Here is a 19464-nt window from a genome sequence, read left to right as displayed (position 1 = left end):
GGACCACGCTGCTGGAGATGACCTTCCTGAGCAGAGGAGGAAGGACACAGCAGAGGTGTTGTGGGCAGGTGATGTACTTGAGAGCAGAAGGGATTGTGTCTCCTCAGAGGTGTGAGTGGATCCTAAGAACTGCTGAATTGGTGGGAACACTATAAATAATTTTATCTAACCTAAAAACTAGTAATGAAAACCAGATAAAAGAACATCAGATGCCAAAACCCACCACACCACTATTGCTTTTGGGAAGCGGTGTTCCTTGTTGTGAGCTATATTAGGATCCACCAAGTGAAATGAAAAGGAAACCTTCTGTTTATACAAGTTGACTCAAGCAGCAGAGGCAGGTACAGTTGGCAAAGGGAGGTGCAGAGATGTGGTGTGTTTGGGCTGGCTGTGCCCATGAGATCACCAGGAGCCAGAGGAAAGCCCTGTGAGTCAGCTCCAGGTGTCTGGAGTGTCTGGAGGCTGCTGGGCAGTGCAAGAGGCTCAGACAAGGAGCTCAGTGTTAATCACCCTGCTCTGTCAGGCCTGAAGTGAGCAGCATGTCACACCTTGGATTGAGTTTGAGTCCCTAATGCAGAAGGGGACCTAAAAGGCAACTTGAGTCTCTGGGGATACACTTGTTAGGTGTTTTCATTGTATTCAAAGGTGCTCCTGGACCACTCACAGTCACTTATGACATTAGGAGTCTCATGGCATTGGGCAGGGGAGCTGCTGTGATGCAGCACGAGGGCCCATCCCTCACTGTGCCCCTCTGATGGGCTGCTCTCACAGGGCAGGAGGATGTGCTGGAGTCCTGCTTGTCCTGAGGTGTGCAGGATGTGGAGAACCCCTGCCTCCAGATTTCTCTATTTCCCTGTAGAAGTGGTCATGTCCACCTGCAAGGCAAAGGCAAGGGCTGAGCTGGAACTGGCCTTCATGCCCCATGTGGCTTGTCAGCTATCCTTGAGAACAATGTGCTCATGGACCTGGGTCTGTGGAGCCTGGCATCTTCCTGGCTCTGTCAGCAGCCTCAGAAAAGCGTTTCTCCCCTCTGTCTCCACTCCTCATCCTTTTTCTAGCATAAAAATGATGTAGTGGGTGAGGCCAAGGACCCATCTAAGCTCATTTTCCATCACGGGAGCAAAAGCAGACAAATACGTGTGATAACTTCCACCTCATTTCTAGGTCCGGGGATTTCCTGAACTTGATGATTATCTGGCAAATCCCAATCAATCTGCTTTCTGGGCATTTATTCAAGCTGATCTTGGGTCTCTTTCCATCCCCAGTCCTGCTAGTCCCCTGAAACGAGCCCTGCTCTTGCAGGTTGCCTGGCTGGACCTGGCTTGCGAGCAGGCAGCCCCCATCCACCCTCCCCAGGTTCCTGTGAGCTCATCCTGTTCCACTTTGTTCCCTGCAAGCCTCTGGCGTGCCCGGACAGCCCGGCTGTCCCCAGCCAGCCCCGCGGTGGGGCGGGACGGGCAGGAGGGTGGGCAGGGGCTGCAGGGGGGTTCGATCTCCCCAGGAGGGTGGGCAGGGGCTGCAGGGGGGTTCGATCTCCCCAGGAGGGTGGGCAGGAGCTGCAGGGGTGTTGGATCGCCCCAGGAGGGTGGGCAGGAGCTGCAGGGGGGTTCGGTCTGCCCAGGAGGGTGGGCAGGAGCTGCAGGGGTGTTGGGTCTCCCCAGGAGGGTGGGCAGGAGCTGCAGGGGGGTTCGGTCTGCCCAGGAGGGTGGGCAGGAGCTGCAGGGGTGTTGGGTCTCCCCAGGAGGGTGGGCAGGAGCTGCAGGGGGGTTGGATCTCCCCAGGAGGGTGGGCAGGAGCTGCAGGGGGGTTGGATCTCCCCAGGAGGGTGGGCAGGAGCTGCAGGGGGGTTCGATCGCCCCAGGAGGGTGAGGATGCTCGCAGGGGGTGCTCGGGGTGCTGTGCCCGTCAGTGCCCCTGTCCCGCTGGGGCCGGGCTGCCTGCGCTGCCTGGGCTGGGCTCTGCCGTGAGTCACAGGCGCTCTTCCTGTTGGGAGTGACTCAGGTGGGGCAGCGATAAAAAACGCCCCAAAAAAGGCACCGACCTGGCAGCGGTGCGGAGCCCGCCGGGACGGGCCCTGCCGCTGCTGCTGCTGCTGCTGCCGGCGCCAACCATGGCCGAGCGCTGGCTGCTGCCCCTGGCCTGCCTGGCCCTGCTGCCCGCGGCCCGCAGCGCGCACCGGGGACAAGGTGAGCCTGGGGCCGGGCCCGGCATGGGGCTGGGGCTGGGGATGGGGCTGGGGATGGGGCTCCGGGTCCGGAGCGGCTTTTCCTGCCCTGCTCCCGCCGCAGATCGGCCGGCAGCTCCCCGGAGTACTGGAGAGGGCCGGGAGCTGGAAGCTGCCTGGGACACCCTGCTAGGGCACTCTTCTCCTGCCTTCGGCATTGGTACTGGATCTGAAGGTGCTTCTTAGTTTTCCTCCGAGGTTAGTTTTCCTCCACCATAAATAATTTTGTCAGTTTTTGTCAGTTTTGCCACTGGCATCCCCTTTCAATGACTTATTTGTATGCAATTACCTTCCTGCTGTCGGTGTAGAGCTTTGCTCCCGGGGTGGGATGCAGGTGTGAGCACAAGCATCGCCCAGGCAGTGGCTGATCTGCCCATCACTGCTGGAACCAAATCCTTCCCCGAGCTTGAAGAAGAGCATCCAGGATCCAGTTTGCTGTAATAATCAGGTGGTGTTTGGATTTTGTGCGAGTCCGTGGAACTCACAAAGTGCCACAGTCCTGCTGCATCCTAAGGGAGACAGGAGTCTCCTGCAGTCCACAGCTCTAAAAATCCAGTAGATCCTCTGGCACATGCAAAGCTCATAGAGTGTAGAGTGTCATGGAGGGAGATTTAAACATGTCCAGCCCATGGTAATTCAGCTATCCAAATTTCAGTTTCATTGGCCTATAGTCTGAAGATGGGTATGTTTGGGCAAAATCAGGTTTTCTCATATATTTTGTAAATACTGAGTGATTTTGTAAATACTGAGTGATTTAATTTTTTTTTTCACCCCAGTACTGATGTTCTGAAATAAGCTTTCTGGGCTTGAAGTTAAATTTTATCAGTTTTGGGTTTGGTGCAATGGGAAGTGCTGAATAAGTGTTTTGGTTTGGGTTTTTTCAAAAAAAGAAAAAATCTGTTTTGCTGTACACGCTACTTGGGTTAATTATTACATCACCCTAATTACATCTAAGTTTTAAAATACTGATATCAATTCTTCCTCTGCTCCTTCCTGGCAGTGTGTGGGAAACTGCTGCTTTCCCAGGGACTCTTGAACCTGTTTCTGTGTGTATGTAAAGCCAGTGGTCAGTAACAGCTGTGATTTTATGGTGCAGCATAAAAATTTGGGTGGGTTCAGTGGTGTAAGTGAGTCCCCTGATGGAGCCCTGGAAGCCCCAGGCAGATCTTCCTGCAGTGAGAAACTGTGAAGGTGGGCAGTGGGGACAGCCAGCCCTGGAGCAGCAGATGGCCCAGCCTCGTGGGTCACTGTCCCAGGAGCACAGAGCAGGGAATGGCTCTATTGGCATGGAGCCTTCACTGCATGCAAAGCTCTGTTGTTCTCCTGATGGAAGGAGGGATCTTTGCAGGCTGGGTCATGTGGACAGGGCTGTTGGATCCTCACAGACCTAGGGCCACCCTCATTGTCCGGTTTTGTGAATTTAAGGAGACAGTTTAAGAAGCCTGAAGCTGCCTGTCTCTTTCTCCAAACCCTTCTGATGTGAGAATTCATCTGAGCACAGCCATCAAGCACTTTTCATGCTTTCTTCTTGGGTGGGAGCTGGGGGAATGACATCCTGCTGGGTGTGTGCCATGGATCTCCTGCATCCTGACATAGCACTGAAGAAACCCAGCTGCAAAACTTTTCCTCCAATGGAACCTGCTTTTTTCCATGGGTGATCTCAGAGCAGAGTCTCAGGGCACCTGGATAGAGAAGTGATCCTCTCCTTGGCTGGTCCTCATCCTCCAGCAGCTCCTTCCTGCTCCATCTCGTTATCAATTCCTTGCTCTTGGTAAGGATTAGCCTGCCTGAGCTGCTGGGTTTCTGGGAGAAGACCAGGAGCAGGCACACCAGTGCAGTGGTGGCACTAACCTGCCACAGTGTCTTAAATGGCTTTGAATCAGCGGGACAGGAATTTGTTCCAGGGCTGGAGAGCTGGTTCCTGACATGCTGCAGCAGCAGAAACACTCCAAGAAAGGTTTTCCTTCCCTGGGGGAACGGTGCTCATGCCTGTAATTTAGCAAGCCAGTAAATCCTCTGGATTACGTAGGGTGATACATGGGTGGAGTTCAACTCAAAGATCCTTATTTGTCCTTCCAACTTGAGATCTAGCTGGAGTGTGGAGGGATGGGGAGTGGGGTCAACCCAAGTGGGATCTTTCTGCTGTGAAGGTGAGCACAAATACTGGAAGAAAGTCTCACACTGCTGCTCTTCCTTGGTCCTTTGTGTTGTCCATGCCCTTTGGTGACTGCTGGTGCTCTCTGAGGCTGGAGTTGCTTTCCCAGACCCTAGAGGCAGGAATTCTGTGCCCACAGGTCCCCTCCCAGCAGGCTAGGGTGGCAGAAGATCTCCTGAGCTCGGTCTCAGACTCCTGCAGCCAGATGGGGAGGGAAGAGCTGTGCTTGCTGAAGTTGGAAGAGCCTCTCTCGCTGTTTGCTGGCGCATGAGGTCACCTCTCCCCTTGGCAGAGGCGCTCCTGAGTGCCTCCCTCTGGAATGCGGCGCCCATGGGTGTGTGGGAGGGCGGCGCCCAGGTGCGAGAGGAGAGCAGGAGGCTTTGCCTGGCCCCAGGAATCACGGATGCAGAGCACAGGGACGTTGTGCCCTGGGGCTGAGCTGTGCCAGAAGAGAGCTGGGAAGGAGGAGGAGGCTCGGTGTGTACGAGCACAAGGCACTGTCTGTATCCATGCAGCAGGATTCTGCCCAGTTTGGGGCTCTCTCCACCTCCTGTGCTCTCAGAGGTGACCTGGGCAGGGGTTGGGTAGCTGGGAATGGCCCTTCCTCGCCCAAGCAGTGAGCAGAGCTCCTTAGAGGGAGGTGGAGGCTCCCATGGCAGCATCAGGGTGGTTTGGAGCAGTTCCTCAGCAGGCTCTGTGCCCCTGAGGACCTGGCTTTTCCCTTGGGATGTTTCTTTCTCCTGCCTGTCTTTGCCAACCATTCTCTCGGCTGTGCCTGCTCTCCCCAGTGATCCTGAGGAGCATTAATTAATTAATTAAACTGGAGCAGGATTAAGTGCTCCAGTTCTGGCCATGGAGGGATTGCCAAGTAGGTGCAAGGTGGCTTCAAGGGAGCAGCTGGACAAGGCAGTGGGGTGCTGGAGCAGGCACATCTGGTGAGATGCCCGAGTCTGATGTCCAGGGGGATCATCTGTCTTGGCTGTAGAGGAATGCAGAATCTCATGCCTGTTCTTCCTGCCATCCCTCAGCTGCAGCGTTTCTCTCAATGAGGGAGGGTGGGGTCCAATCCCACCCAAACCTTTTTTGTTAATCTCCCTGGTGGCTGGCACTCTTCCACCAAGCTCCTTGGATCAGAGACCACTCCCCATCACCCTTCACTGCAGACCTAGCTGGGGGAACCTGGTGGAAGTTGGTTAAGCTTTTCCTACTCAACTCACTCCTGGCCAGGTGAAACAAAGGATAACCTCAGGAAACTTTCCCTTTTCCCTACAGTCTTCAGTAAGGTTACCTGTGCTTTTCTTAGGACAAGACTGGGTTTTTTTAAACCATCTCTGCTTATTCAATGTCCTGCTTGTGTTGCAAGATCTGTGGAAGAATGGAGAACAGCCCTGGCAGTGCTGTTGTGTGGATTGTGGCTGCTTGGCTTGGGTTTGTCCATCCTCAGCAGTGAAATGGGGCATTCCTCCCCAGTGTGGGGATGTGGATGCTGGTGGCACTGGGTGGCTGATGGATGGACACAGACAGGGGGACAAGCACAGAGATGTGGGGCAGCAGCTCGCTGTCGGCAGGGCAGGAAGGGGAGGTTTGCAGCACCTGCACCCTGCTCCTTGCCCCTCAGGTGGGGATTGCTGCACCATCTGAGATGTGTCTCTGCTCTCCTCTCCCCAGTGTGTGACTGCAACGGGATGTCCAGGCAGTGCATCTTTGACTGGCAGCTCCTGCGGGACACGGGGAACGGGTTCCGCTGCCTGGGCTGCCAGGGCCACACGGAGGGCGTGCGCTGTGAGCGCTGCCAGCAGGGCTTCTATCGACAGCACGGGGGGCTCTGCTGCCTGCCCTGCCTCTGCCACCCCTGGGGTACGTGCACAGCTCCTGCCTGGCCTCAGGGGGCTCTGGGCACCTCCTGGGCAGGGCAGGCTCTGAGCCCCTGCCTACCAGACCAGGTTTCAAGACCCACCTGCCCTCTGAAATAATCACAAACTCACAGAGTGCTGTGGGTTGGAAGGTGCCCATGCCAGCCTCTCCCTCCTGTCTCTCTGCAGGTTCCCTTGGCCCACAGTGTGACAGCGATGGCCGGTGCAGCTGCAAGGCTGGAGTGATGGGGGACAAGTGTGACCAGTGCCAGCCGGGCTTCGAGTCCCTGTCCGAGGCAGGCTGCAGGAGGAGCGGGCAGTGAGTGCTGCCACCATCAGTGCCGTGGGGCCAGAGGGAGGGCCAGCCTCCAGAGCTCTCCTGGGGCCTGTGCTGGCTGAAAACAGCCCCTGCAGGGGGGGGCAGGGCTGGTTTCATAGCAGCTCATGGACAACCTTAAGCCAACCATGCTAGGAGAGAGTGGGTTTGAGTGAGGCTGGACCTTTGTGCCAACCTGTAGGGCTTGGTGTCCTGCTACACCATCAAAATCTGAACTTAGCCACTCTCTGAGGTGGTGGTTTCATTACCCAGATAATGCCCAACAAGCTACAGCCCTGTAAAACAAAACCTGCCCATTGTGGGGCTGCCTCAGGTTGGTGCCACTCACAAGGAGATGTGCATGCAAAGATCAACCCCTTCCTTTTCAAGAAGCATTGTTTAAACACTTTTAGAAATGTTTCTGATCTGGCTTCCTCAGCTGTGTCCTCTTCTTCCTCACCTCACCCTGCCATTGCTCCTTTGGGGCTGCTGGCAGGCAAAGGGTGTTGGGCTGCCTGCAGTCCTGGCCTGGCCTCCTGCCCAGGCCTCCCCGGGGTGCTGCTGCTTGCTGGAGCTCAGCCAAGGTCTATTAAACTCAGCTAGGGTTTATTAAGCTCAGTGGAGCTTCACTTTGCACTTGTGGGTGGGTCTGATGCTCTGGGATGCCCTGGAGCAGTAGCAATGGGCACTGGCTCAACCTGGCACCCACAGAGCGGCAGATTTTGGAAAGAGGTGGCTGTGCAGCTTATTTCCTCACTTCTTGCATGGGAATGGTATCTGGGAGGGTTCTCTGCTGTCTTGTGTGGTAGCAGGAAGCACTGAGCTCCCAGGCCAAACTGGAATTCCAGGTAGAGGTTGCTGCTGTGCCTTTGCAGGAGCCTGCAGTGTGAGTGTGACCCGGCAGGCAGCGTGGGAGGCTGTCACTCTGGCCACTGTGTCTGCAAGGAGGGCGTCACTGGGGAGCACTGCCAGAGGTGAGGGGCAGGAGCATGTGCTGGACACTGCCTGGCACAGCCTCCTTCTCTCTGCTGTCACTTCCCAAGTTCACCAAGTCTTAGAATGGTTTGGGTTGGAAAGGATGTTAGGGCTCATCTCATTCCACCCCATGCCACGGGAAGGGACACCTTCCACTATCCCAGGCTGCTTCAAGCCCCATCCAGCCTGGCCTTGGGCACTTCCAGGGATGGGGCAGCCACAGCTTCTCTGGGCACCCTGGGCCAGTCCCTCACCACCCTCACAGGACAATTTCTTCCCAGTATCCAATCTAGCCCTGTCCTCTGTCAGGTTGAAGCCATTGCACGTGCCCATCTCACCATCCCAGCCCAGTGACGACCTTAAACCCTGCTGATGGCTGTATTGCATCACAGGGATGGTTGTGTGGGCCAGTAAGAGGAGAAAAACAACTTGAACATTGTCACCTTCTTGCATTTTCCCAGGTGCAAGCGACACTTCTACAACCTGGATGCCAGGAACCCTGCAGGATGCTCCCCCTGCTTCTGCTACGGGCACTCAGACACATGTGTCAGTGCGGACAACCACAGTGTCCACAACATCACCTCCACCTTCCAGCAAGGTGAAGCCCAAGCAGGACATCCCCCTGGCTCCTGGGGATGTGTTTGTTTGCCATCCCTTCTCTTCAGTGGGCTGGAGGAACCACATGGTTCACAGCCCTGCTGGAAGTCAGCCTTGGGCTGTGCTTGCTCCTTGGGTGCTCATCCAGCCTGCCTGTGGCTGCAGCAACCTTGCTGTGATGGGATGGCTTGGTCACAGGCAGAAGTATAGTCCAAGGGCTGAGGGGAGCTTAGGATTTCTTCATTATGTCTTTCCTGCCACTTGGAAGGAAGTCTCTGTGCCCAGCCAGGCTGATTTACAGATGGTGGGCATAGGGACAGCTGCGCTGCCCCCTCAGAGGTCGGGGTGGGAAGCTGGAGAGTTTTGATAAGACACAGCTCAAGAAAGTTGCTGGAATCCTAGAAATACCTTCCCTGTGCAGGCTGACTGCTCCTTGTTTGTGCTCCAGGTACTGAGGGCTGGCGAGGGGTCCATGAGAGCGGCTCCCCAGCCCAGCTCCAGTGGTCCCCACGCCACCAGGATGCCTTCATAGCAGCAAGGACATCGGAGCCAATATACTTCATGGCACCTGGTAGGTGTGGGATCAGTGGTGGCCAGAGTGAACCCTTTGCTTGCTCTGATGCCATGAACTGAGCTTTTAGAGGAAGGAGAGATTTTAAGCCTTTGATTTTCCCTCTGCAGCAAAATTCCTTGGGAACCAGCAGCTGAGCTATGGTCAGACACTCTCCTTTGGTTACCGCCTGGACCGAGGGGGCCGGCAGCCATCCCCACATGATGTGGTCCTGGAGGGACATGGCCTGAGAATCACTGCCCCCTTCCTGCCCCAGGGAGAGGTCCTGCCCTGTGGTGTCAGCCACATGTACACGTTCAGGTAAAGTGAGAAGCTGGGGTGCTTGGGGCAGGGAGAGCAAGAGTGGTTGAGGCTTCAAGGAGGTCCTGGGTTCAGCTGTGGTCCCTTGGTGGTGACAAATGGCTGCCTGGTTTGGGCTGGCTGCATCTCAGGTGCTTCTGTCCTGGATAAGGAGATTACTTTGTGAGAGGGGCAGGAAAAAATATGGCTTGAGTTTGGGTTGTGTTCTCAACTCTGGATCAGTTGCATGCCTGGAGGTTGTTGCCCAAAGCCTTGAGCTCCCAGGAGGGAGGTGGGCGAGGGCTGTTGTGTTTTTTTGGAAGAGGCAACTCAGCTTTTTGATACCAGTTCCACTTCCCCCCTGTCCCATGGCAGGCTGGATGAGCACCCAAGCAGCAAGTGGAGCCCGAGGCTGAATCACTTTGAATTTCGCAGGCTGCTGGGAAACCTGACAGCCCTCTGGATCCGAGCCACCTTTGGGGAGTACAGTAAGTGCAGAGAGTGCTGACAAGGTTGGTTTCTCCTGGTTGCTGGAGATGGGTACAAATTTGCTAAAATTTATTAAAAGATAAAAACAGTAAGTGTTCCAAGGGGGCAGAATTAAACAGCAAAGAGATTGAGCAGGATAGCAACAGATGTGGCTGCTCCACTTGCCCTGTGGGCACTGCAGTGGAATGTGCCCCCTGTGCCGGTCCTGGCTGTGGGGCCGGGCGGGTGGAGCCGCTGTCCCCGCGGGTGACTGGCCCTACTCCCCTGCAGGCACTGGCTACATCGACAATGTCACCCTGGTGTCAGCACAGCCTGTCCCCGGTGTCCCGGCCCCGTGGGTGGAGCGCTGCCAGTGCCCGGCGGGGCACCAAGGGCAGTTCTGCCAGAGCTGTGCCCCTGGATACCGCAGAGACACCCCCAGCCAGGGACCCTTCAGCTCCTGCGTGCCCTGCCACTGCCAGGGGGGAGGAACCTGTGATCCTGACACCGGTAAGAGACGCCAGCACCACCATTCTGTGCTTGTGGGCTGGATGGGAATGCAGGGAGGCTGCCTGAGAATAGGGGCACAGGGGAGCTGAGACTGCTGGCTTCACAGGAATTTCTTCGTGGAAGTGTCATTAGATGTTTTAAGGGGCTGCCCAGGGAGGTGGTGGAGTCATCATCCCTGGAGGTGTCCAGGGAAGGACTGGACGTGTCACTCAGTGCTCTAGGTGGGGATCTGCCCCAGGTTGGACTCAACGGTGTTGGAGGGCTTTTCCAACCTTTTTGAGTCTGTGATTCTGAGATTCTGTCTGTGATCATGAATCTGTGACTTGGGTCTGAAATGTGGGGACCATCCAAGACAAAACTCCCCAGAGCCTGGAAGCACTGCAGTCAGATGCATTTGGAACAAATTGAATGCATGTGGGAGAAAGAAAAACCATCTCCTGCTACCCAGATAGCAATATTTCTTCACTGGTGACTTCTTATTTGAAAGTTAAGCATGGCAGTGCCTCAGGTTGGACAGAGCTTGATCAACCTGATTTAGTTGAAGAAGTCCTTGCCTGTTGCAGGGGAGTTGGACTAGATGACCTTTAAAGGTCCCTTCCAACACTAACCATTTCATGATTTTATGTGGTGCATGATGTGGGCATGGTGGGCATCTGCAGAGATCTCATGGAGGTTGCTGGACCATGGGTGCTGTTGTTGCTGTGGCTGCAGTGGAGGACAATGTCCCACTGGGAATGTGAGTAAACTGCCCTAAGCCCTCTCCTTGCTCCTCCAGGTGAATGTTACTCAGGAGATGAAAACGTGGGAGATGGTGCCAGCTGCCCCTTCGGCTCCTACCGAGACCCCCGGCAGCCCCACAGCTGCAGGACCTGCCCCTGTGGGCCCGGCCAGGGCTGCTCCATGGGGCCGGGTGGTGAGGAGATCATCTGTGACCACTGCCCTCCTGGAGCTGCTGGTAATTCCCTTCTGGCTTCTGCTCTGCCTTTTCATACAGGTGTGCTTGGAGTGGGCAGATCCACACCATCCTCTCAGCCCAGCTTGCCTGTGACACTGCCCCTCCTGGGGCACTGGGATGTTTGAGCCCCAAGGGTTGGGTAAACACAGCAAGATCTCTGGGAAAAGTTCTCATCTAAATGTAACATGGGTGGAGAAAGGATGGGTTGGAAAGGGAGGCGAGCAAAAAATAAGGAAAAAAACAAATAAGAAATGACTTGTAGAAGGTCAGCTGTGGCACCCAGTTTTCAAGAGCATGTGTGGGGCATTGTGTGTTGGCCGTGGTGGTGCTGACAGAGGAGCAGCTGTGGTGCCAGCCCTGATGGGGCTGAACACCCCCATTTCTGTGGGGCACAAGCAGCGAGTCAGCCTCTGCCTCCCAGGCACAAGCATTACCTTCTGCTCATGTCTCCTTTCCCAGGTGCCAATTGTGAGCACTGTGCTGATGGCTACTTTGGAGACCCAGCAGCCTCCCAGCCCTGCCAGCCGCGCCGCTGCAATGGCAACGTGGAGCCCAACGCCGTGGGCAACTGCGACCGCCGCAGCGGCGAGTGCCTCAAGTGCATTTACAACACTGCTGGCTTCTACTGCGACCGCTGCAAGGACGGCTTCTTTGGGAACCCCCTGGCTTCTGACCCCTCAGACAAGTGCAGAGGTGAGACCCAGGTGCTGTCTGAGCTGGGGATGAGTAAGAAAAGTCAGTCATGACTTTGGAGTGGTTTGATGGGAAGGAGGATGCTGAGAAGTGGGAATGGTGAGCAGGAACCAAAGCACAGGGCTGAATGGTGGGAGGAAAGCAGGGAGAGATGTGCTGTGGCTTGAGGTGGGGCCAGGCTCCCCTGAAGCTGTGTCACTCTGACCTGCAGCCTGTAACTGCGACTCGGTTGGTGCCGAGCCCCTCAAGTGCAGGAGTGACGGGAGCTGCATCTGCAAACCTGGCTTTGAGGGTCCCCGCTGTGAAGAGAGTGAGTGCCCAGCTTGCTATGGCCAGGTGAAAGAGCAGGTGAGCATCTGTGCCAGCCCCAGGGCCACTGAGCAGCAAGGAGTGCAGTGATTTGCTCACCCTCAGGGTCTCCTCCTGTTCTCCTCAAGCATCTATACCTGGTGCAGGTGAAATGTGAATTCAAGCCTTGGCTTTGTACCTGATTCAACTGATCCTTTGTGTCCCATCCTAAAATGAGCCTTCATTTTGGTGTCTGTCCTCAGGCCTGACTGTGGCCCTGGATTCCCCCTGGTCGTTCCCCCAGGGGTTAGTGTGCTGCTGGCTGATGCCTGTCTGTGGTTGCAGGTGGAGCTGTACCTGCAGCAGCTGGCAGAGCTGGAGCTGCTCCTGTCAGAGGTGCGAGCTGGCGGTGGGACCAACCAGGAGCTGGAGGAGAGGATGCTGGTGGCTGAGGAGATGCTAAGGACCATCCTCAGGGAAACCCTGAGCCTTCAAGGTACCACCTGCCCACTGCCCTGGGATGGGGCCATCTGGGCTGTGTCAGGGAGGGTTTGCTGCCTGGGCCTTTTTGCACAGCAGCGAGTTTCTCTTCAGCCTTTCTCTTTCCTTCTCACCAGCCTCCGACAGGTCTCTGGAAGGCCGTGTGGCCAGGATGAAGGGACAGGGGTCCAGCTCCCAGAGTCGCTTGGATGAGGTCAAGGCAACAGTGGAGAGACTGAGGTCTCTGGGCAGGCAGTATGAGAGGCAGGTGCAGGAGACACGGCAGCTGCTGGAGAGAGCCAGGCTGGACCTGGATCGCAGCGGTGCTGCTCTCCTTCGGGTGGTAAGAGCATCCTGTGTGACACGCTCCTAGTTCAGCTCAGGGATGGAAAACATCTACAGAGGAAGCAAGGATTTAAAGAATTACAGATGTTGTTTTGTGAATGTGGGTGTTCTGGTGGTCCTTTCTTTGGGGTCAGGACCTTGAGAGGAGCTGGCTGGGGTCTTTGGGGGCGGTGGGGGTTTAACATGCTGTAGTTACCTCTTTCACTGCCACCTTGGATGGAGAGCAGGGAAGAGCATTCACACCTCTCTTCCTCCCTCCTCAGACCATTCCTGCTTCAAGCTTTCCCGGGGGTTCCAATCAGTTCTTGCTGCTGGCCCAGGAGGCTCTGAGACTGGCCAACAGGTGAGTTGCTCCCACTGTTAGCCAAGAGAGAGGGGAGGAGGACTGAGATCCTGCTAGGTGCCCAGAAGGTCCTTTTTGGGGGGTTCTGTTTGACATCTACCAGCCCTGGAGCAGGGGAAGATACAGCTGCTGGGCTGTCTTTGCTGCCCTATAGACTTATCCTCAGCTGTCTTTGAGGATGTAACTGGATGTGATTTAGAAGCATCTTTGGGATCAGAGTTTCCCCTTGTATATCCAGTTGGAACAGAGAGCTTGTGCCCTCCCCAGTGCTCCTCTCTCCTTGGGAGATGCAGGAGGAACAAGCAAAATACAGGTCTCCTTTGCAGACATGCTGTGTTTCTAGGGGGGGAATCAGTGAAGGCAGCAGTAAGGGAAGCTGGTGGAGGAAACCTGGGTGGGAGCCCTTTGTGATGAGCCCCCTCTGTGCTCTGCAGGCACACACAGGCAGCCAATGCCATTGACCAGGCTGCCAGGGCAGCACAGGAGGACGCACGGCAGGCGCTGGAGCTGCTGCGCGCGGCCACCGGCGGAGAAGGCACCGAGGGCTCCCTGCCCGGGCTGCCCAGGAGGTGAGCACTGCCTGCCTTGGCCTCAGTGTCTTCTGTGTGCACCTGGGAGGGAGCAGGGCATGGCCAAGAATCCGGGCCCCCTTCCCTGCCTCCCCATCTGAGCTGCAGAAATGGGCAGCTAGAGGCAGGGTCTCAGGATCTCTAGCTGGCCACAGTGAGATACATTAGAAAGTCTCTTTTCCCAGCCCGGCACTTGAAGGAGGAGCCAGAGCTCTTCATTTCTCAGTCTCAAGGTTGTTTATTGTTCCTTATCTGTAAAATTCTTTCTCCTGTCTGGCTGAGGTCTGCTCAGCAAGACAGTCCATGCACTCTCCCTGTCCTGGGGCAGTGTTATCTTTTTATACTAAAAACTACATGTACAATATTTACAATTACTTTCCAATACCTGTCACCTATGTTAGACAGTGAGCTTCTACTCTAAACCAATCTAAAAGTGCCAACATCACAGCAGAAGATGGAGGCTAACAAGAAGAAGGAGAAAGGCTGGACATGCCCAGATTCCTCCATCTTGCCTCCTTAACCCCCATTCTAAAAACCTCAAAAAATCTGTATTTTCACCCTGTGATAAATTCACTATCATTCTACTTAAACTTTCATGGCTTGTAATTCTTCATATAAGGTTGGTAATTGTTTTTTCCAAGGGCTAAATCAAAGGCACAGGGGGGTCTTGGGCTCTGTGCCAAGGTCTCTGAGCCCCCTGGGCAGGGGCTCGAGTCCTCAGGGCAGCCAGAGGAATTTCCTGGGTTCTGACAGCAGGGAATTCACTGGCATGTCTGAGGGGTGCAGATGGAGGGTCAGCAGCTCTGTGGAGGGTTTGTTTCCCACCTCACAGCCCTCAATGCTCCTGAGGGAGCAAAGCATCACCACATGTGTGAACAGGCTTCTGGGGATGATTTCCACATGTGGTTGAAAATCTGGGCTGGGTTTAGCCCAAGGGAGAATTTAAGCCCACGGTGTCTCCTTTGGTCAGACTTGGCCTCTCCAGAGCCCACCACGGTGGTGCTGGGACTTTGCACACCATGGGTGGGATGTGAGCAGCAGCCTTGAAGGAAGTTAAGAGGTTAAACAGGGATGTGCAGGACAAAACTTACAGTGGTAGAGCAGGGATCAGCAGAGCCACCATGGAGCCTGTGAGGGTTCAGCTGTATGAAACAACCTCTGATTTTGGAGCAGGAGTAAGGAGCCAGCAGATGCCCTGCTCATTGGAGGGGCTGGCATGCAAGGAATGTTTGTAATGGACTTTTTACGTGTGATAAATCTGCATGGAGCCCTGGAGAATGTGAACAAGTCAATGCAGATGGTGGTATTAATGCTGGGGTGGGAGGCTGGCAGCTTGGCTGGTACCAGGCTCTCCAACCTCACATCTTACAGGTACCAGGAGCTCAAGTCACTGGTTGGAGGCCTGAAGGCTGATGCTGATGGAATGGCCTCCAAGGCAGACACGGCATATCAGGGCAGCCTGGTGCTCCTCAGCTCTCTGTCCCGCCTGACAGAGATGGACATCAGCTCCTTTCAGGTGAGGGCTTCGTGCCTGTCAGGCCTGCAGATCCCCTTTTGCTCTTCCTGATGCCCTCCCTGCCTATCCTACCACCAGCTCAGCCCTTCCCAGGGCTCCATCCCTCTTGGAGACCCCCTAGATAGGCATCTTCCTACCCTTTTCCCCCCTTTTCCCTCTGGTTCCTGGTGGGCACTGGGGAGCTCACTGTGTCTGTGTTTCAGGAGGAAGCCTCGAGGCTGAAGCAGGACTCAGGTGCCCTGCTGGCCCTGGTGGACACGTCCCTGTCCCAGTACCGGGGCCTGCGGAGCCGTGTGGGGCAGTGGGAGCAGGAGGCCAAGCAGCTGCTGCAGGGGCAGGAGGGCCAGAGAGCGGTAAGAGGCTGGCCAGGGCTCATCCCATGCCCAGCAGGAGCTGCAGCCTTGGGGGTGCCTGTGGCCCCACCACTGTCCTTGTCCTGCTGTCAAAGGCAGCTCTGCCTGCCTGGTGCAGGACTGGGCCCTTCCTTGGGGCTGGGCCGCAGACCTCAGTGTGTGCAGGGAGCTGCTGGTGCAGGGTCTCACCTGCACATCTCCTCCACGTAAGGCAGGATGAAGATCTGCTCCTGCAAAGATTAGAGCTAAGATGACTTGGGATAGAGCTGGAGCTGGTTGAGGAGCATGGGCACAAGCTTCTGATGGCAGCTCAGCCTGTGGTAGCCTTGATTAAGGGGCAAGAGCAAGCATTTGGGAGCAGACTCTTGGGTCTCTTCCAGCCCAGCTCCTCCCAGACCGCTCTGGGAGCGTGTGATGCTGCCACACCATGTCCTTCACCTCCCCTTTGTGTCCCTTGGTGCATTGCAGAAGCTGACACAGCTGCTGTCCCGAGCCACCCTTGCCAGGAGCACAGCCCTGCAAGCCGTGAACGCTGGCAATGCCACCTTCTACGAGCTGGAACAGATCCTCAAGAGCCTCAAGGGTAGAATCCCAGAAACCCTTCATTTTCCTTTCCATGTGGGATCTCCCAGAGGTACTATGGCTTCATTTCCACGTGTGTTTCTTCCAGAGTTCAACCTGCAAGCAGATGACAAGAGGAGGCAAGCCAAAGATGCCATGAGGAGGCTGCCCATTATCAGCAGCATGGTCACCACTGCCAGGGAGAAGACAGACCGAGCCAAAGGGATCGTGGGCAGTGCTGCTTCTGAGTCAAAGGCAGACAGCAGCGTGGCAGAGGAGGTGAAGGAAATCACCACGGGGATCCAAGAGGTGAGGACAGACCCTGGTGCTATTGCTGGCAGAAAAGGATTTGGAAGGGGAAAAACGTGGAAGAAGAGGAGATGGTTAGCAACCTCTTGGTGGACCCCTTGGGCTGATTTTTGAGCTGAAGTTTCTCTACAGTGGGTCCCGCAGATACCAGTTTGGCTGTAGGTGATCTCTACAGACACATTTCTTCCATGAGGATCTCTGTGGCATCTCACTGCAGCCACCTTTCAGTGACCAAGGGGGTTTTTTACTCCTGTAGCCAGAGTCACTGGCAGACTTGTGATGTCCCAAAACTGGTGTTTGTGGTGTTTGTAATCCCTGGGGAATTACAGCACACCTCCCAGATGTGTGTTGTAATTCCCCAGGGATTTGCTGATGTGTGAGGGAGGGATAGAGCCATGAGCATAGAAACATCTCTCTGGAGCAATTGGTGGGAGAACATGAGCACAGCTTGTGATTTTTTGGATCCCTTGTAGAAGGAACCACTTTCTACCAGTTCCCCACTCCAGTGCACCCAGAATGATTTTGGTTGTGTTCTGCCCTCTAAAAGTGCCTTTTCCTCAACACAACACCAGGAGATTGCCCGGCTGAGGGAGGAAGCCAACAAGACAGCTGATGGCGTCCTGGCCCTGGAGAAGGCAGTGGCCACCCTGCAGCTGGAGGCCAAGGAAGTGGATGAAGCATTTGAGAGGAAACTCTCTGAGGCTGAGGCAGATGCTGCTGTGATAGAGAAGGTGGGTCCCCATCTCCCTTGCCTTGTCTCCTCCCCTGCTGACTTGTGGGCTTGATTTCACCTTACAGCCCCTGCCTTTCCTCCTCCAGACAGCTCAGGAAGCTCAGAGGGTCCACGACAAGGCTGGCCAGGCAGGGGCAGCTGTGCAGCAGATGCTGAGTGCCCTGGAAGAGCTGCTGCGGCTCATGAGTAGGTTTTGTGACGCCTCTGTGGGGTGTGGATGGAGACAGGTCCCCTCTGGGGTCTAGGCAGGGCTTCTGGGAGTTTAGTGGGAAGCTAAATTATGTGATGGCTGTGAACAGGCTGGGCAGCAGGGTGGGGACGAAGTATCTGGGAAGATCTAATTCTCAGCTTCCATGTGTGCTTTCCCATTCCTTGTTTTCCTTCTGTGCCAAAGACCAGCCTGGTGCTGTGGATGAGGATGGCCTGAGGCAGCTTGAGGAGAACTTCAGCAAAGCCCAGAGCAGAAGCAAGCAGCTGAAGGTGGAGATGTCAGAGCTGGAGCAGAGGGCTGCCCTGCAGAAGGCCCGGGTGCAGACACTGGAGAGCAGCATCGATGGCATCCTGGCTGATATTAAGAACCTGGAGGATATCCAGAAGAGCCTTCCTCCAGGCTGCTACAACACAAAAGCCATTGAATTGCCCTGAGCCAGCTCTGGAAAGGCTGCAGCACCTGCCAGGCTGAAGGCAGGAGTGCCTCCCCAAATCTGGCAGAACTGGCTGTGTTTGTTGTGTTAAACTGATCCTTACCCTCAAGATCAGTGTGGCACATGAAGTTCACAGTGTTCCACTGGCCCTGGAAAGTCCCTCATTTTTCCAAGTGCTCCGTCCCTTGCTCATGGGAGGAAGGAGACTCCTGGTTTGTGAAGGTGCTACTGTTTGAAGAACAGCCCATTCCTACAATATATCCCTGAGGTGCAGGGTTAGGTGTCAGCCTTGTGAGTTTGCACAGTGTGGACCCTGAAGCTCATAACTGACAGGTTCCCATCACCTGTGGCTGCCCTGTCCTGGTCCAGCACACACAGAAGGACTGGGGTCTCTGTCCATACTTCTGACACTGCCACCACCAGCTCCTGCTCCTGTTCTCTATGGGGTTTCCTCACCTTTGGCAGTGACAGGGAGCAAGCAGCATGAGAGGCTGCTGGGGGAGATGAGTTCTGAGTTGTGGCACTGGAGATGCTTCATGTGGTGTCTCCTCCCAGGCTGGCAGTCCTCCCCTTGCTGGGGGTGGTGGTGTGCTGTGGCTCTTGTACCTGAGAACCCCATCCCATTCTGCTGCAGTGCCTGTAACCTGATTCATAAGTTTAAAAATACTGAACCTGTCTTGAATGTGTCTCCACCTCTGGTTTGGTGCTGCCTGTTCCTCCCTCATGGTGTGTTTGTCAGAGGCCACCATCACCACTAAGGTAGCTCTGCACAGGGGTTTCCCACTGTTCACCTCAACAGAGCTTGGATGAGGCAAAGACCACAGTGCTCCCTTCACTGCAGCTCTCACGTGGGTCCAGCTGCATTCTGGGGCACTGCACACTGCTCCCACATTCCTGCAGATGCCATGCAGGGGAAAATGTTTCAGGGGAAGTAAGTGCCACCAGATGCTGGAAGCTGAAGCTCTGGTGAAGCCCTGCCCTGCATGCTGGTGAGAGAGGAGGTCCCAGATGGAAAAGGACACTGGGGACTCACCCCTCCTTATCTCTCGAGTCTCTGATAAAGTGGTATCTGATAAAGCACCATCCATGCTTTTGCTTCATGATATACCGAGTATTATGTCTGCTTTACACTTTTATTTAAGTGAGATGTATTTTAGCCCCTGGCATGTGTCCCTTCTCCTGTTGTACAGCATAGGGACAGCTATTAGGGAACCTGTTTTTCCATGAGTTGGCTTTTTTGAAAGGTAGGCACACAGTGTGTGGTGATTGGGAGTGGGGCTGGCCCAGCCTCATCCCCAGTGGGTGCAGCTGTGAGCAGCAGGTGAGCAGCACTGACAGCAATGAGCCATGGAGTGCCCAGGGGCACTGAGCAACCACCAAAGGGAGCAGAGGGCACACAGGGGCAGGGCATCAACAGGAGGGGATAAAAGGCTGGACTACAGAACAAGAAGGGCAGAGGCTTGCAGCCTTCTGAAGTGGTATGATGTTGCTCTGAATGGGTTGAAGCTTTCTGAAATTGCATGGTGATACTCTGTGTACTGTGGCTGTCTCAACTGCGACAGGTAAGAGGTCAATAAATGATGAATACTCTTGGCTAGATCTTGCTTATTGCTTTCTTTTTCAGGCTTCCTCATTTGGGGGGATTTGGCCATGGGTTATCCCAGCAGTGCAGGCATTTTCTCTCTTGTTCTGACTCAGTCTTGGGGCTGTTTTAAAATCACACCAGT

The 19464-nt window shown here is 55.2% G+C and overlaps 1 protein-coding gene across 1 annotated transcript; it reads left to right on the top strand.

Annotated features, from left to right (window-relative positions):
- Positions 1-2110: 2110 nt before the first annotated feature.
- Positions 2111-19334, top strand: LAMC2 (laminin subunit gamma 2). Its single transcript, XM_077182705.1, has 24 exons — positions 2111-2186; positions 2289-2384; positions 6048-6236; positions 6422-6551; positions 7424-7522; positions 7985-8121; positions 8569-8691; positions 8802-8991; positions 9346-9458; positions 9730-9948; positions 10724-10903; positions 11363-11596; positions 11808-11944; positions 12230-12380; positions 12502-12707; positions 12973-13052; positions 13487-13621; positions 14993-15137; positions 15341-15490; positions 15959-16073; positions 16161-16360; positions 16933-17091; positions 17180-17279; positions 17488-19334. The coding sequence occupies exons 1-24, from the start codon at positions 2111-2113 to the stop codon at positions 17736-17738; spliced, it is 3615 nt and encodes a 1204-aa protein (XP_077038820.1). The 3' UTR covers positions 17739-19334.
- Positions 19335-19464: the final 130 nt, after the last annotated feature.

The sequence above is a fragment of the Agelaius phoeniceus genome, chromosome 8 (assembly GCF_051311805.1).
Source record: "Agelaius phoeniceus isolate bAgePho1 chromosome 8, bAgePho1.hap1, whole genome shotgun sequence".
Lineage (NCBI taxonomy): Eukaryota > Metazoa > Chordata > Aves > Passeriformes > Icteridae > Agelaius > Agelaius phoeniceus.
The sequence above is the reverse complement of the archived record's forward strand: the minus strand, read 5'-3'. Positions and strand labels throughout refer to the sequence as shown.